The 16088-nt window shown below is 36.5% G+C and overlaps 4 protein-coding genes and 1 pseudogene across 6 annotated transcripts in view; 1 reads left to right on the top strand and 4 right to left on the bottom strand.

Moving 5' to 3' along the window:
• LOC148693843 (guanosine nucleotide diphosphate dissociation inhibitor At5g09550-like) overlaps positions 1-488 on the bottom strand; it is a 10104-nt pseudogene extending 9616 nt beyond the window's left edge. The window contains exons 1-2 of the transcript XR_015952456.1: positions 474-488; positions 247-344 (exon numbers count right to left, since the gene is read on the bottom strand). The product of XR_015952456.1 is annotated as a guanosine nucleotide diphosphate dissociation inhibitor At5g09550-like (transcript). The remainder of the gene's footprint in view (positions 1-246; positions 345-473) is intronic.
• Positions 489-1287: 799 nt separating this feature from the next.
• Positions 1288-5002, top strand: LOC137727493 (protopine O-dealkylase-like). The gene is made up of 4 exons (XM_068466345.2): positions 1288-1601; positions 1918-2162; positions 2383-2707; positions 4490-5002. The coding sequence occupies exons 1-4, from the start codon at positions 1329-1331 to the stop codon at positions 4742-4744; spliced, it is 1098 nt and encodes a 365-aa protein (XP_068322446.2). The 5' UTR covers positions 1288-1328; the 3' UTR covers positions 4745-5002.
• A 611-nt stretch (positions 5003-5613) lies between these two features.
• Positions 5614-8468, bottom strand: LOC137729219 (eukaryotic translation initiation factor 4E-1). Its single transcript, XM_068468080.2, has 5 exons — positions 8052-8468; positions 6828-6993; positions 6582-6707; positions 5999-6064; positions 5614-5892 (listed from the first exon to the last, which is right to left on the bottom strand). Exons 1-5 carry the CDS (start codon positions 8345-8347, stop codon positions 5842-5844), a joined length of 705 nt encoding a protein of 234 aa, XP_068324181.2. The 5' UTR covers positions 8348-8468; the 3' UTR covers positions 5614-5841.
• A 1085-nt stretch (positions 8469-9553) lies between these two features.
• LOC137728792 (transcription factor GTE12) lies at positions 9554-13542 on the bottom strand. Of its 2 annotated transcripts, none has more exons than XM_088677899.1 (10): positions 13270-13542; positions 11839-12742; positions 11415-11619; positions 11273-11337; positions 11122-11182; positions 10947-11030; positions 10721-10842; positions 10521-10587; positions 10080-10201; positions 9554-9984 (listed from the first exon to the last, which is right to left on the bottom strand). In XM_088677899.1, the coding sequence occupies exons 2-10, from the start codon at positions 12589-12591 to the stop codon at positions 9742-9744; spliced, it is 1722 nt and encodes a 573-aa protein (XP_088534025.1). In that variant the 5' UTR covers positions 12592-12742; positions 13270-13542; the 3' UTR covers positions 9554-9741. The 2 variants fall into 2 exon arrangements, with proteins under 2 accessions (XP_088534025.1, XP_088534026.1); XM_088677900.1 differs by having other exon boundaries at positions 11872-12742; positions 13270-13538.
• Positions 13543-14403: 861 nt separating this feature from the next.
• Positions 14404-15855, bottom strand: LOC137728871 (large ribosomal subunit protein eL42). Its single transcript, XM_068467660.2, has 4 exons — positions 15719-15855; positions 14874-15053; positions 14670-14744; positions 14404-14583 (listed from the first exon to the last, which is right to left on the bottom strand). The coding sequence occupies exons 1-4, from the start codon at positions 15719-15721 to the stop codon at positions 14524-14526; spliced, it is 318 nt and encodes a 105-aa protein (XP_068323761.1). The 5' UTR covers positions 15722-15855; the 3' UTR covers positions 14404-14523.
• Positions 15856-16088: the final 233 nt, after the last annotated feature.

The following is a 16088-nucleotide window of genomic DNA, read 5'->3' on the forward strand; positions in this document are numbered from 1 at the left end:
AAAGTTACCGAGTGAGCCCTACAAAGTGTGTTGTATGTCAAAAAAATAGGTGTCTCCCGATCTTAACTAATATATAAGTTTTGATTGAAACATTTTTGCCAATTTAGTCAAAATCCATCTATATAGTTTATGCATAATATGTTTGTTTGTACATATTTGAGTTCAACAGGGTGTTGTTTTTGCCATTTATAAATTAAATGGGCTTAAGCTTGCAACAAGCATATGTAAAAGATTATCAATGGTTGTTCATTGTATATAAACTCATTGGAAGTGCTTTTAAAATAACTAAGCGTTTTTGGTAAAAATGTTTTTAAAACTATCCTTAGTAAAAATCCAGGTGGATCCTGGAAAAGCACTTTAAGTGTTTCTTACAAGAAGCAGATATCTGGTACTTCTTTCAAAAAACACTTAAAAGTTCTTTTAGAACCCAAAATCAATTTCACCAAAAGCATTTTCACTCATTTTAAAAGCACTTCCAAATAAGCCATATATCAGCTACAACCTTAACAGATGCTCCCGCAATTCATCTGACATATTTTAACGTATTCATCAAACGTTTACAAAGCTCAGATATCGATCCACAAATTATATATATGGGGGTGAAATATGCGTTGAAAATAAACTCCTCTATGGCTCCATTCACCACATATAATGACTGATAATAAACACTTGCATTTTGTTTGGTTCTTAATCTGAAAAAACCAAAGCTAATTTTGATTTTTTAATAACGACTCACAAGCTCATTTTGTATGGTTGAACTCACTTCCCCGGGGAACTTTACAACAGATATGCAGGCAATATATATGGGGATGTTTCGTTTCAAGTAAATTTTTATAGCTAGCATAAAAAGATGTGGATAAAAGAATTTGAGGATAAGTTAACGGTTCGATCTTTCAGAATTACTCATCGAAAAGATAGCAAATGTATGTTTTGTGGCTAACGGAGAGATAAAAGAATTTGAGCTTGAGACCTCTCATATCACAAGATTAAGAGCTAATTAGTAATTACAATATTTCTCTGTTCCAAATTGGTAAAATCACCAAGGAAAAGTTACTATATTTTATTACTGCTTAATGTATCGGTAGTACAATAGCAAATGCATGAAACTAAAGAGGCGTAAATTAACGACGTCGGCCTTCCAGAAACTTCAAATAGAAACATTAGCCGAAAAAACACAATTATTTGGACCAGGTAAAGGGAACGACACTTCCACTACTATGCCCTAGTTTTTCCTCTCTCAATATTTACAGTTTTTGCCATACGTTTTAGCCTATATAAACAGCAATATATAACTTTGTGGTGTATATACACTTGAGTAGTAAATAAAAATGGCACTATCGCAGCTCCCAGCAGGCTCCCAAAGCTCTAATTCGCTATTCAGCGTACTAGAGATCGCCAAAGAGTCCTTAATCTCAGTCCCACAATGTTACGTGCGTTTGGAACAAGAGCCAACTCCATCTGAACTCTCTGATAGTCATAAGGGCACCTTCCCTTCTATCCCTACTATCGATATGACGAAATTTGTTAACGGAGAAACCTCAGACTTTGCAAGTCAACTAGAAAAACTGCACTCAACTTGCAAAGATTGGGGCATTTTTCAGGTCTAATACTGATCTCTCAAATTTATTGAACTTAAGTACTTTTTTCTTAATATAGACACGGATTAGTATGCACTTAATTGTTATATATATCTCCTCAAGACAAGCTAGTATCATTTGGAATTGCATGAATTTAATATCTGATGAACTAAATAAATATGAAAGATTTCATAGTTAAGCATAGCTAGTTAGATGTATTGTCTTGTTTTATACGGCCTTTATCTTTTTACTTTCTATTATATGTCTACAATTTATCAAAATAAAGTTGGAGAAAAGTAACACATAACCATGATATTGTTATTTTTTTATTTATTTACAGTTGGTGAACCATGGAGTTAGCCCTATGCTGTTAGAGAAGCTGAAACATGAGGTTCAAGTGTTCTTTAAGCTTCCTTTGGATGAGAAAATGAAATATACAATAAGATCAGGTGATTTTGAAGGGTATGGAAACATAGTCAAGACCAAAGACCAAAAGCTTGACTGGGGTGATAGGTTCTATATGATAACCAACCCTATTCATCGAAGAAATCCGTACCTCATCGCGGAGCTCCCTTCTTCCCTCAGGTCCTTTCTCTGATAAATCTTAAGCACCCGTTTAATAACCATTTTCACTTTTCATTTTTTTAATTTTCAAAAAAAGTGAAAACGAAAGCTGAAAACCAAAATAAAAATGGTTGTGAAACGACCCTAAACTTGTATACAATTGTTTTCTCACTTATTCAAACACATGCGCACCCAGTTTTTATGATTTTTTAAATTAACATGTTTTCTTGGTATATACTAGGAATACCTTGGAGTCATACTTTATGGAATTGGATCAACTTGCCATGAGACTTCTTGGGTTTATGGCGAAGGCTCTGAAGATAGAGATGAGTGAGATAGAGGAGTTGTTTGATAAAGATGGGATGCAATCAGTGAGGATGACATACTATCCTCCATGTCCACAACCAGAGCTGGTTGCAGGGCTCACACCTCACTCAGATGCAACTGGGATCACCATCCTCAACCAGCTTAATGGAGACGGTCTCCAAATTAAAAAAGACGGGGTTTGGATGCCTGTCAACTTCCATAAAGATGCTTTTGTGGTGAATGTAGGGGACATCTTTGAGGTTCGTCTTATATATTCGATTAATCCTATACTCATCACACTTTTCACAGTACATTTGTACCACATCTCTAATAGAGGATATGTTAAAAGTAGCATTTTTGTATATATTCTTCTTTCCTCACCCTTCATTTCTGCCCTATATATTCAACCACAAAGTAGTAAAAGATGATAAATGAAAGAGAAAAAGACTACTAAAGCTAACAAACGTGGGATTTTGAATCTCTATACATTCATGTTTGAGTTAATGAAATGAAGTTGTCTATTACTTTAGTATGTACAAGTACTCGGTGCGGTCACATATTTGATCTTTGAATTTGATTCAACAACCTAACTTAATGAAGGAGAATTATCAGATGAAATTCAACAGTTAAATATGTGTATATATTTTGATACTAAAAAACATCGGTGAAACTAGGGCACAAATCAGGATAAGCCAGCTGAAAGAAAAGTTGAGATTTGCATGTACTAGCTTTATCAATATTATTGAATTGGTATGTAGAATGAACAAACCACCGTACGTGGAACATTTTATCAGTGGTTTGAAACTGTTGAGTTTGATCAATTAACAATAAAATAAAAACTTTAATCTATCATATTACTATAGTAGTAGGACAATACTTGGGTTCACGTCATAGGTTAAATCATTCTTCTTTCGATGGCAACATGTAATCAATGACGAAGCCACTTTAAGGCCATTGTCCTGAATTTTTTTTCTTATAAACCTCTACTACCATTGATCAATTTTATAATGCCACTTTTAACTTGAATTTGTTTTGTATTGGTTAGTCAAATTAACTTTATCCAAAAAATATAAAGCCTTAATTTTTTACATCAGAAGTTCAAAACTACAATTCTATAATGATATTAGTTGATCATATTCTCTGATTCTTTCCTATATACAATTTTTTTCCTTTGCTTGCAAACTATTATTTTGATTAATTTCTCATTTTTCTCTATTATATCATTTATGAAATCAAGAAGAGAAAAAGTTTGTTTATGTCAAAAAAAAAGAAAAAAAAAAACTTCCAAATTCTCTTATGCCTTATGTTTTTACGAAGGAATGCTTGGTCACTCACATGCGAATTTAATATCAAGAATGAACAATAAATGGATGTGCTTTTAATGTTTTATTATCAACCCTTGATATCAAGTTCAACTGTTGGTCACCAAGTGACTAAAAGAACGAGACTACGTTTCTATATGTATTATGCTCATTTTAGTCTGAAGTGTGCCCCTCTTAACAGGATTTTTTGGCTCCACCACTGCATATAATTGTGTCACTGTATAACTGCCACGTTGTTACTGAAGAAGGAATAACTCTTATATGTAATAAGGGGCCAAACCGTTTGTGTTACCTATTCATTTATGTTATCATATTGCATTTAATGAAAATTTTTTAGTGTGCCGGAAATATGGCCCAGTAAACCAAGTATCATAATACAAATGGTTTGAAATTTTTTTTTTTTCTAAGTATTTAATCACTTGTATTATGAGACTTAGTATACCGAGCTTTGTTCCTGGCACATAGAAAAACATGTCCAGATCATACTAAGGAAAATTTATATTACATTTGAAGAAAAGTGAGATTAAATTAGCATATGAATTGTTATTGACACTTTCAAAATATCATCGAACAATCCTCGCAAGAATATTTTTCTTTCTTAAAATAGAAAGTTTGAAGTACACATAAAATTCTTGAAGTGCAAATAACAATTCTCTTAATTTATTTTAAGTACTATAATTTCTCTTGAACTTGAAATTAAAGGTGTGTAAATGTATGCAGATGCTGAGCAACGGAGTGTACAAAAGCATTGAACACAGGGTAATGGTGAATTCAGAGAAGGAAAGGGTGTCGGTTGCGATGTTCTTCGTCCCTAAATACGAGGCAGAGATTGGGCCACTCAGAAGCTTGGTATCCCCCCAAAACCCACCACTGTTCAAAAGGATTGGGACGGAAAAGTACCTGAACGATTTCTTCTCCCGCCGTAGGCTTGATGGAAAATCGTACTTGGAGCAGATGAAAATCCAAAATGTTTGACTAATGGCTGATCGATCCTATCGATTAGTCATTCATCAAGATATATAGTACTATATGGTGTGACAATAATTAAAGTTGTGCATGTATATTGTATATGCATATGCTTTTCCAAATGAGTGGGGTATTTGATTATATAGTGCCTTCATTTCCTATGTTTCAAGCATGCATGCATGTTATAGCTCCTATTTGGTATGTTGTGTATAATATATGCTTTTGTAAAATTCAAAAAGGAAATAAAATATGTGTTGTTTTTTGTGATGAGTATTGTTCATACAATAGTGCTAGCACTCAAGCGCCAACTAGGTTGTAACTTAGTACAGTGTTATTTACTTGTTTATTCTTGCTTAACAATATTTTTCGTCATCCAACCCATTGATTTTTTAGGTTATCACTAAATGATCATCTTTGCAAAACTTCATTGAAATCAGAAGACGTTTAGTTATCAAATTGTCAAATGCTCGTAATAATAACTCAAGGGTTAGATAATTTTCGATTCGATTGAATTTTGCAGGATGGCATACGAATTCATAAAAGACCTAAGGAACAATTTGGATCCTGAGATTACCTTATAGAGCGGGCTCAAAGAAGTGGTTTGGACCGTATTAATTAGTTACTAATCAGTAAACACTTGAATACATTCTTCTAATTTTTTTATTGTTTCTTTCTAGTATACCTCTTACTCGAGCTTAAGGGGTTTGTAAATTTGTTTTACGTTTATGAGAGGCCCCTCATTTAAAATTTCTGACTCTGTCACGGCACATTTTTGTACAAAACGAAACCCAGCGCGACTTCGACTTCAAGTACATCCAGTTCTTCGTGTATGTTAGTTATGTGAAGGTTGTTTGGACTTCAGGATGCAAGCAGAACAATTTGTAGGAGGTAAACAACTAAACGAACTGAGTCGTATCGTACTCATCCATCGTACTACATTCACATCTTAAACTGAAAATTTGAAGTCAAGCTTAAAATATGTAATCGTAAACATACGAGGCCGGCAGAGAGCAAACATTAGTCAGAAGTTACTCTGCAAGCTAGAATAGATTGCTGTTTTTGCAGTTGGAAAGCATTAAGCACTACCAAGAACGGTACTATACACATCAGGCTATGTATTTATTCTTGGCACCTCTCCCAAGTCTCATCGCATCCTCCTGCAAAAACCGGAGCGTATAGGGCATTATTTATTTATGAGGCCTCCAACTTAACAGGAAACTGAATAGAATAACGAACAATATACATAAGAAACAACATCCTTACATGAAATGTGAACCCAATAGTTTCATTGTAGTCCAGAAACCCCTTCCATTGTTTCCCAATGCTCACCTGCAGCAAGAAAGTGGATGTGAGACATCATTGCAACTTTCTTTACTAGAATGCAACTCACTGCTATAAATACAAATAAGTGCATGTAATTTGACGGCGCCATTTTCTCAAAGAAAGACCTGTTCCCACCCTTCGGTGTTTGGACCAGGCGATAAGTCTGGCTCAACAAATTTAAGTTATGTACAAAATTGATTCCTAGAAACTATTTGGCCCAAGTGGCCAAGTAGCTAACTTCTGGCTTTATTGAAAGAGACCTTCTATTTGACTAAAGAGGAGAGCAGTTGAATCGCCAAGGGTCTTGATGGATTTAGGGACGGAAATTGATCAACATAACGAATAATTCTTTCTTTCTTCCTAAATAGACAGGAAATCTTTCCTTCCGCTAAAGCAACAAACCCAAAATGTGATGCTGTGAAAATTCTATCTAATGATACAAAACTTTTAAAATTTTGAACTTTCATGTATGTAATGTGCCTTCGTGCATTACACAACATACAGGGAGTCAAGCAGCAATTACCTGAGCAGCTTCATTTGTTGCATTCTTGGTCCAAACAGCTATTTTATCTTGGCTTTTTCTGACATTGACAACTGCTCCACAGATTTCATCTCCATGATCAAACTGTTCTCCTATCATTGCTAGCAACTGGTACCAGAAAATACAAAACAATTAGAGGCCACGCACGCACACACATATGCATACATATGCATGCATATATATATCAATTTACCCACCCTCAAATACCACTTTCAGTTTAGACCATACCGTATACAACCAAAAGGTATCAGATTTCCCCCTAGGATAAGCGACAGTCCAGTTTCCTCCATTAGCACACACAGGATCCTCCCACTTTGGCTCAATTTTGTATTTGAAACAATGGAAATCCGTCCCCACAATGAGCTTGCTCGGATGACGTACATTGTTGTAAATGCTGAATGCAAAACAGATATTATGAGCAAATTTGAGTCACCATCAAGAAAAGAGGAACAGCGGCAGACAGCAAGCACAACTGCTGGATAATTCGTGCAGTTCCATACAAGTAATTCTCATTACATACAGCTTTTTTAGATAACAACTTTGGATTTAGGTTTCTTTATGAAAAAGGAACAAAAGAGTTTGTCCACGCATACAGTTTATTAGCTCAAAAGAAATACTACCATGCTTGCTTAAATAACATTACTTGGACCAAAAACATCCACACTGATGCATATCGAAGCATTCCAAAGATCTAAGGAAACCCCTTCTAGCAAATTATTTTGATGTTGTTTGTGAAATCAACACATGGATGTAGAAATAGACACATTCAATTCCCCTAATCAACTAGGAGTGAACCCAATGAAATATGATTCATTATAATGAGTCGTGACAAATCGGGGAACCTCTAAAATATCAGTAACACGAGAAGATTAATAGGACAACAGGAAATCAAGAAACAAATGCAACACCAGATTGAACACATGATTTTAAAGGCTAACCATTTTGAGATCTCACTAATCCTGGCAGCACTCATTATTGCAAAATCATCAACGATGCTACAGAAGAGACCCAAGCAGCCGAAATCGACACAAACACCCCAAAACATGTATCTCAAACAGAACGGAGTAACAAATTTACATAACATACAAGAAAAGAAACGAAAACATTGCGGATACTAAGAAAATCTCGAACCTCCATGTGTTATCACAAACTACAGCAAAATCCCGAACCTCCATGGAAAACAATAGAAACCAAAATCTCGAACTTTAACAATGGAGAATGCAAATCATCACTCTAAATCACAGAGCATTCCCGTGAGTTTCATAGTTTCCAATTTCTAGGTTTGCAATCGATACAAAACCAAATCCATTTCCTTTACCAAAAAATGGCCAAATTTGTTCTATCACAAACTACAGCAAGCACATAACAAACGCAAAAGATTCAATCTTTTCTCAGTTTTCCTACCAACCCAACAAAATTAAACCCAAAACCACAGGAAATGAAAGAATTAACCTCCAGAACTCCTCGACGGTAGTGAAGGTGTAGATCGGGCGGATGGAGCTGCCCCAATCCTCCTGCTTGGACTTGGCGGGCTTTGCGGCAGGGCTATCGAACCAGAAGGTCCAGGAGTGCTCCAGGGCGTGAGACTGCGGCGCAATTCCCTTCGAAGGCTTCGACGACGCCGAGTCTTGGTCGCCGACGATCTCTCCTTCTTCGGGCTCGTCGTCATCCTCCCTCGGCTTAGCGTTCGCCTCGGTCTTGGCCTGATCTTCTGAAGCTGAAGTCTTGGGTGCGTCTTCGACCACCATCGTTAGGGTTTGCGGAGGAGTTTCTTGCTGTCTCTTCTTTCCCGACGTTTCTTTTGTGCCAAATGTGAAAGAGTTGCGTCTTTTTGTCAGGGTGATGCTAGGGCGACGTGGAAGTTGTTGAAGATTGGATTGTTAATTAAGGGTTAATTAATGTAATTAAACTATTATTTAAGTATTAATGGATATATTTAATTTTTATTGATAATACATTATTTAGTTTGTAAATTTAGTCTATTTAGTATTATTTTAACACTCGATAAATTTTTCTTATCTTATATTTATGTTTCATCGCGTGACTAGGTTTTAGTGGTTAATACGTGTTCAATAATTAAATGATCTGTAGCTCAGTTTTCTTTCCGAATTTCTTCTAGAACTAATTTCGTATACTTTCTTTCCGTCCACGCGTTTCTGTTTATTTATATTTCTTTAAAAAATTTAATTTAATTAAAAAATAATTAGGTTTGTAATAAAATTATACACAATTTGGACTACCGTACCACTAGGTCCGTTGGGCCGAGGACACATGGCAGACAGTTGTGGAACCAGAAATTTACCACATTAGAACCATAAAATAGAAGCTTCCAAAAATTGATCATTTGTTTACTTATAATTGCCAATTTATAATTTTTCTGTAAAAAATTAATTCCAAATCAATCAATCAATACAAAAAATCTAAAAACCCCAATAAACCCAAGATGAGAAAAATACTAATGATTGGAGTTCCGTGATGCAACCAAATGCGATGAAGAGTGCATGATCAAACTTGAATACAAAAGAAGTTTTGAATTAAGAGATATGAAGTCTGGATGAAAACGGCGTTTGCGTATTTGATAAATCCTCAGCTTGTTTTGAGAATTAGTGTGCAAAACTTTTCTTTTAAATGAAACAGAACAAAACTAACGCATAGGGGTAAAACAAAATTGCAAAGGGGGGAATATAACATTATTGGGTCAACAGCAGCCAATACCCCATATTGGCTCCGGCACTCTAGAGCGGGGTGCGCTGGAACTTATTTGGTCATCCGGACCTAAGAATTTCTCCGAGTCGTCATCAGCCATCATACTTAAAAGTTGAATCAAACTCTGAACTCATGGAACACGACTTATCCAACCAAACAGCCTAAGAACATTACCGGACCAAAACCCCCCGGGGGGGTGGGGTGGGGTGGGCGGGGGAGGGGGGAAGGGAGGGAGGGACGAGGAACAATTTCTTTTTCGTCCTTGGAAGATAGAGAACTATATATATTATATATACTTGTATTCAGTCAACATGTCCACTACCGGGAAAATTATTTACAACGGTCTCTCTTCCCTCTCCACACTCATACAACACAGACCCGAGTTGGAAAAATAGCGCACGAACAATTTAGCCAAACTGAGCGAAACCAACGTGTATCAGACAATCTCTCCTTCCTCCCCATCCTCGTACAGCATTGATTCATCATCGTCGTCGTCTCCTGAATATTCAGGCTTTACAAATAAACCTAACTGCTCCAAAGGTGATTGGGGATGTGATCCACAGAAACCCCCAGACCCGCGATTAAAGTTGAGAATAGGAGCAAATACGGATAACCCTGTAAATCTTCCAAGTTCCTCTAGGATCTTCAAGCTTGTGTCAACCTCAACTGTTCGCTTCATCTGGACGAGAGATTATATTAAATTAAGACCACAAAGGCGAAAAAAGAGACCACATTCATGCAAGAACCCGTAAAAACTTTAAAACAAAGGTAAACCTTCTCAAGTGCAATTCGAGCTTCTTCTCTTTTTCTTTCCCGTTGCTGCTTCAACTCATTCTCGGCCCTCTTTCGTGTGGCAGCTTCAGCAGCTCTTATTTCAGCTTCGATCCTTGCTTTCTCTGCATTTATATAGTCAGCTTAAGACCGTCAATTATAGGTAGGTCGCAACAAGTTTAACGAGGAGTTATTTTCTACGACTCATGTAGTGTAGCATCTTAAAAAGAAGTAACCATATGATTATTACTAACTGAGATGTTAAAATGATTTTCCACACAGACGGATCATCTACTTAAAAGCGAGCACTTTCTCATTGCCTGCATTTGTGTAAAATAAAGAATCTCCCAACCCAGAATGATGCAGCCGAATAAAGGAAGAAACAAAACTAGCATTGCTAGAAAATCAATACTAGATTCTTTTGGCAAAAAACAAGATATTTACCTTCACGCTGCTTCCTCTCCAATCTTGCCCTTTCCTGCTGCATCTTAAGTGGATCACTTCTGTCATCCTGGATATAAGGAGGAAACACTGGATAAGCAAACTCAAATGCTAAAAAACTATCAAATAACTTAATAAAGTGAAAATGTTCTAACACAGCATCCAACAATCTCTACATGATCTTGCTAAAAAATGAAGCTTACATGATCTAGGAGTTTCTGCGGTTGAAATTTCCAAATAGTGTCTGCAAAGCGGCTCTTTAGCATTGCAGTACGGAGAGCCCTTTTCGGTGACATTTGAACATCAAAATGAGAAGTGCTCCATCCTGAAAGAAATGAGAAAGATCACCAATTCAGTAAGTCCAAATATGCCAAGCTAAATAGTCAATGCTCAGACTTAAGTTTTGACATTGCTGGTGAATAAACTGACCTTCTCCAGAAGCAGAATCCGATACTGGAGTTGTAAGCCGAGGACTAGAACATATGTTTTCCCCATCCAAAGCACTTACGTCCCCTTCATATTTGCAACATCAATCTGGATCAGATCACTAAAAATAACTAACTGGTTAAATATCCTAATATAACAAGATGCTGCGTCATCTCACCATCAGATTCTGGATCTGATTTGCTCGTCTGGGATGTTGACAAGCTTTTTGCTTGACAATCCTATAATTGAATAAAAAGCTCCAATTACTGCTAAAACATAAAAGTCCTGATGAAGAGTGTCAAGAATAACAGAAACATCGCCATACATACCAGTCTGGATACATTAGAATTAGACAAACCATGCTCCCTGCCCATTGATCCTTCAGAAGATTTGTCTGAACCAAATGAATAAAGAAATAAATCCATTGTTCAACTAGATACTATATAGCAGCAAATGAAAAGATCATCTAACCACTTAAGGACGTAAGGGTTGAGTCACTAGAATGCCTGCATTGACATGCAATGTTTCCACATGAACCACATTTTAAGCAAACCAGGCTTGATGGCTGCTTTGCATTCATGCCTGAGGCTTGTTCATAGCCACCATCGGTGCTTGTATTTAAGTACTTTGATGACAATTTGGGCTTAGAATTCTGAGCTGTTTTAGAAACCTCTGCCTACAAACAAAGTATACATACATTACTCAGGTAGAAAAGGAAACTGCTCTTTAACAGTGTCAGTCAATAAATAATCTAAAAAATAAAAGTGTACACAGCATTCAAGCCACCATCTATTAGCTGACAGGCTTCAAACTCCAATATTTTTTTTTTTTTGCAGCAATTCAGTGTGCATTATTTTAAACATAAGAAAATCACAATTTCATGACTATCACTTACCTCAGCATCAGTTGCACCAACAGGGACTCTTACCTTCTCTTCGCATGGAATAGACCTCTTGACCACCAACCTATTTTGCAAGGGAGGAGTGTTGCAGGGATTCTGTCTCACACAAGTTACTTTCTTAATTTGCCCACTCGAAGGTTTCCCAGATTCAACCTTTGAGCTTCCATGACTCAACTTCTCATCTAAAAGACCCCATCTCATCTCAAAAATCCCATTCAGGTTTTCTGCCATATGATGAAACGGATTTCCAGGAGGATTATAGAGCATGGCATTAGAAAAAGTCAGCCTGACATCCCCAGCAAAGGCTTCAGCATTGCAGTACAAATCTTTCTGCAGCTTTGATTTTACCGTGCCCAAATCCATGGGATGAGAGATGATGTGGAAGTAATCAGGGATTCTCAGCTTCACAGGATCAACTGGTTCATTGAAAGGCCAGCTTTCCTTGTTATTCATCAGTGTTTTGAGAATCGTTGAGCATTGCACCTTCACACTACGATCAATCTTCATCTTCTTCTCTTTCTGACCCTCAAGATCCCCCGAGCGTTCACGCTTCTTAGAACCCGGAAGTGAAGATATTGAAATTGAGCTGACCTCTCTGAGTGAGGCTAGGTGCCCATCGTCACGTGAGTGACTCCTAGAATAATTAGAATCAGCTTCTAATTTTTTCCCGGGATCAGCTTCAATTCTTTTGCAGGCAAATTTAATCTTCAGCTTGTTGCTCGACAACATGGTTTTAGTGGCAATCATTATAACGAATTGCGTGAACTCAAGATCAACAAAGCCGGAACTTCAAGTTCTTAGACAAAATTGTATGGCCTCCTAATACGCAATACCACTTGGAAGACCAGTGCCCTCTCACAATAAAGGCATGAAAATCACCACCATGTGCAGTAAAAAACTGCAGAAAATCAGCCGCGAATTATTTTACGAATGTACAACAAGTGCACAACTTAATAGTAACTAATTATACAGTAAAAATTTGAAGAAAACAGAAACACCTAGTATGTAGATAAAACCCTCCACTTTTTTCCAAAAACTTTCAATTGAAGTCTTCAAAATTATCGAATTCAATAACTATAATCAAGGATTGTATCCAAATACAAAATATAAGTAATTTACAGAACTTCAACATCAAATTAACCAAGCATCAAACCTAAGACAGATCTGTTGACTTCCAAACTACCCGAGTACGAAAAATCATGCCATTGACATAACAACGCAACTATGCCCCAAATACAACGTAACTACCAAACCCCCAAAAACATAAAACACCAAAAACTCGCACGCAGATTAATCAAGCCGCCGAAAAAAGAAAAACCCAGAAACCAAAAGCAACAAGGGAGAAAACCCAAATCAAAACTCCAACTAAAAACGTAAAGAAACATATCGGGAAATCATGAGGCCAGGGATCGAAGAAGAACTCACCGAAATCGAGTCAAAAGCAGCGAGCAAAACAACCGAGAGATCGTGCGCCGCGGAGCGAACGAGAGGGCTTTTCAGCCCCCTCGTGGATGCTGGGATACGATTCGGGACAAGGGTTTAAGAGTGGGAGATTGAGAGGAGGAGTGAGAAGGGGGGGGGAGCGAGAGTGACGTGAGGGGTTAGGGCTTTTCTCTTTTCTCTCGATCTCTCAATACAGCTAGGATTTCTATTTTTATTTTTTATTTTAAATACGCGTAGACTTGACTTGGGTTGGATGGGAATCATGCGATCTTTCTGCGCGATATTTATTAGATTCCCCCTTGCCATTTGGTGAAATTACCTATTTACCATTGGACTTCCCTTGTTTCTCATGGGGTAAGAGTAAGGATGGATTTTTTTTTTGCCAAATTACCGTAACAATCGAATTGTTAACTGTACTATATTAATTTTGTGTCAATAAGTAATGGCACGATATTTTACCGAACCGAATTGTTTTGATAAAATATTGATATTTGATACCATTATCATAATATTACCATACCGTACCGAAAAATATAATAATATGTAACTATATATATCTAATATTTCACTTTTTGAAGTTCAATACCTCAATCTTTTACAAGTTCAATACCTCCAAATGCTTCTACATCTCAAGTTTGAAAATTTGATAAATGAATTTCACTTTTTAAGTTTAGTTCCAATTTTCATTTGGTTTGAAACTTTAACTTTTACTTGGATTGTAAGCTTAATTTTCATCATGAATATTGATGCATCATTTGACTTAATATGTTTGTGAATTGTGAATAATGAATGATAGATGAATTTAAACTACAATGTATAAGATAAGGGTACCAAAAAAAATTCAGACCCAAAAAGTGGCCCAAAATAAAGTAACAATTATTGTTATCATACCATGTCAACCAAACTATTTGACAATACCGAACTTCGGTATACCGAAAGATGGATACAGTAATAGTAATAAATTTTATCAATCCAAAAGTTTGGTACGGTAATTAGTGCCGCAATTTTGATACGGTAACTGTGCCTAACCCACCCCCAGGTTTTGTTAACAAAATAAAGTGAAACAGAAAACCAACTGCTAAAAAAATGCAAATTGAAACATAAAAAAATAAGATCAAAGGTGAAGGCTCCAAGTTTAACATTAATCTAACAAAAACTTGAAACAAAAATTCTTCCATATTTGCTTAAAAGCTCCAACAACAAAAGTAACATAACAGTACAGCCAAAACAATGCATTTAAAACAGAGATGTTCCCTTCCCCTTCTTGTCTCCACCGATTTCAAAGTGCTTGCACCTCTGCAGAAAAAAACCAGTGCAACGTTAGACATTATCGAAACTCTAGAGTATAAACAAAACGAAGCAATTTGCACCATAACACTAACCTTGATCGGGTGCTGGGATACATGTTTGCATCCCTGGCACTGGAGCCTCAACACAATCTTCTTCGTAGTCTTGGCCTGTTTATCAATGTCAAAGTCAGCGATGCAACAAATTTAAATTCAAATAACCAGACAGTAGACAAATCAATATCCCAAAAGGACAACCACCAACGAATTAATCTGTTTGGAGTAGAATCAAATGTATACCTTCTTGTGAAAGACTGGCTTTGTCTGTCCACCATAACCAGACTGCTTGCGATCGTAACGACGCTTTCCCTGAGCAGCAAGACTATCCTTGCCCTTCTTGTATTGGGTGACCTTGTGCAAGGTGTGCTTCTTGCACTCCTTGCTCTTGCAGTAGGTCTTCTTAGTCTTGGGAACGTTCACCTGAAAATTTACAATACCGGTTAAGATCCATATGCCAACGAATCAAACCAAAAAGCAAAATAGAAAATCGATTACGAAATCCGGTCAAAACCCAGATATATTATGCTTTCAAACAGATCAAACAGAACATGAAATATGTAATCTTTTGAGCACACAGTTACAGTAAACTTTTAAAAGAAATCGAACAGAACAACGGAATAGATAACCGATTACAAATCTGATTAAAACCCAGTTACGTTAAGGTTTCAAACAAATCAAACACCAAAACAAAATTGAAAACAAACTAACAATCCAATGAAAACCCGGGTATAGTAATCATCATAAAAGATAAATTACTAACAAAACGGATTCATGCAATCTGATAAGAACCCAATTTGCAGTGTGAAGCATACGAACAAACTTACTTAACAATAGCAAAGCCCTAAACTATCAACGAAACAGATTAAACCCATAAATTTAAACCGAAAATGAATCATTACAGCTCGTTTAAGCTAAAGAAACCCAGAAAATATAATGAAATTGCTACAACCCCTTCCAATCAAATTCACGATTAAATTTCTCAGGAATTATTGCATAAACAGATCCGAAACAAAAACTACGAGAACTAAGCTGTACGTATATCTGTGTTAGTGAAGAAGAAGAGTGAGAGAGAGAGAGAGACATACCATGGTGGATGCTGCGGCGTCGATACAGAAATGAGCAGCTGAAGTTTGTTACAAGAACCCTAGAGGGCTTCGGACTGGTTTGCGTTGTATTTTATACTTGATGGGATGGGCTTTTGTTCGGCTACAATTTTTCTCATATTTGAAACGGGCTGGGCTGCCTTTAGTGTTTTATTAAATTGGGCTTTTAATGAAATGTTTGAACGGCTATCATATATCATTACTAAAGTTCACGATTTTCTCATGTTAAGCCTTATTTGGTTTTAGAGTCCCCATTAATACTGCTGTCTGGTATTCTTCGATATTTTTTAAGTTTGATTTTCGTGAATGATGTGTCTTTGCTTTATAGCTGCTTAGATGTATTTGTTGGTAC

This window comes from Pyrus communis, chromosome 10, assembly GCF_041283825.1.
Source record: "Pyrus communis isolate YQ-2024b chromosome 10, ASM4128382v1, whole genome shotgun sequence".
NCBI classification, from domain to species: Eukaryota; Viridiplantae; Streptophyta; class Magnoliopsida; order Rosales; family Rosaceae; genus Pyrus; species Pyrus communis.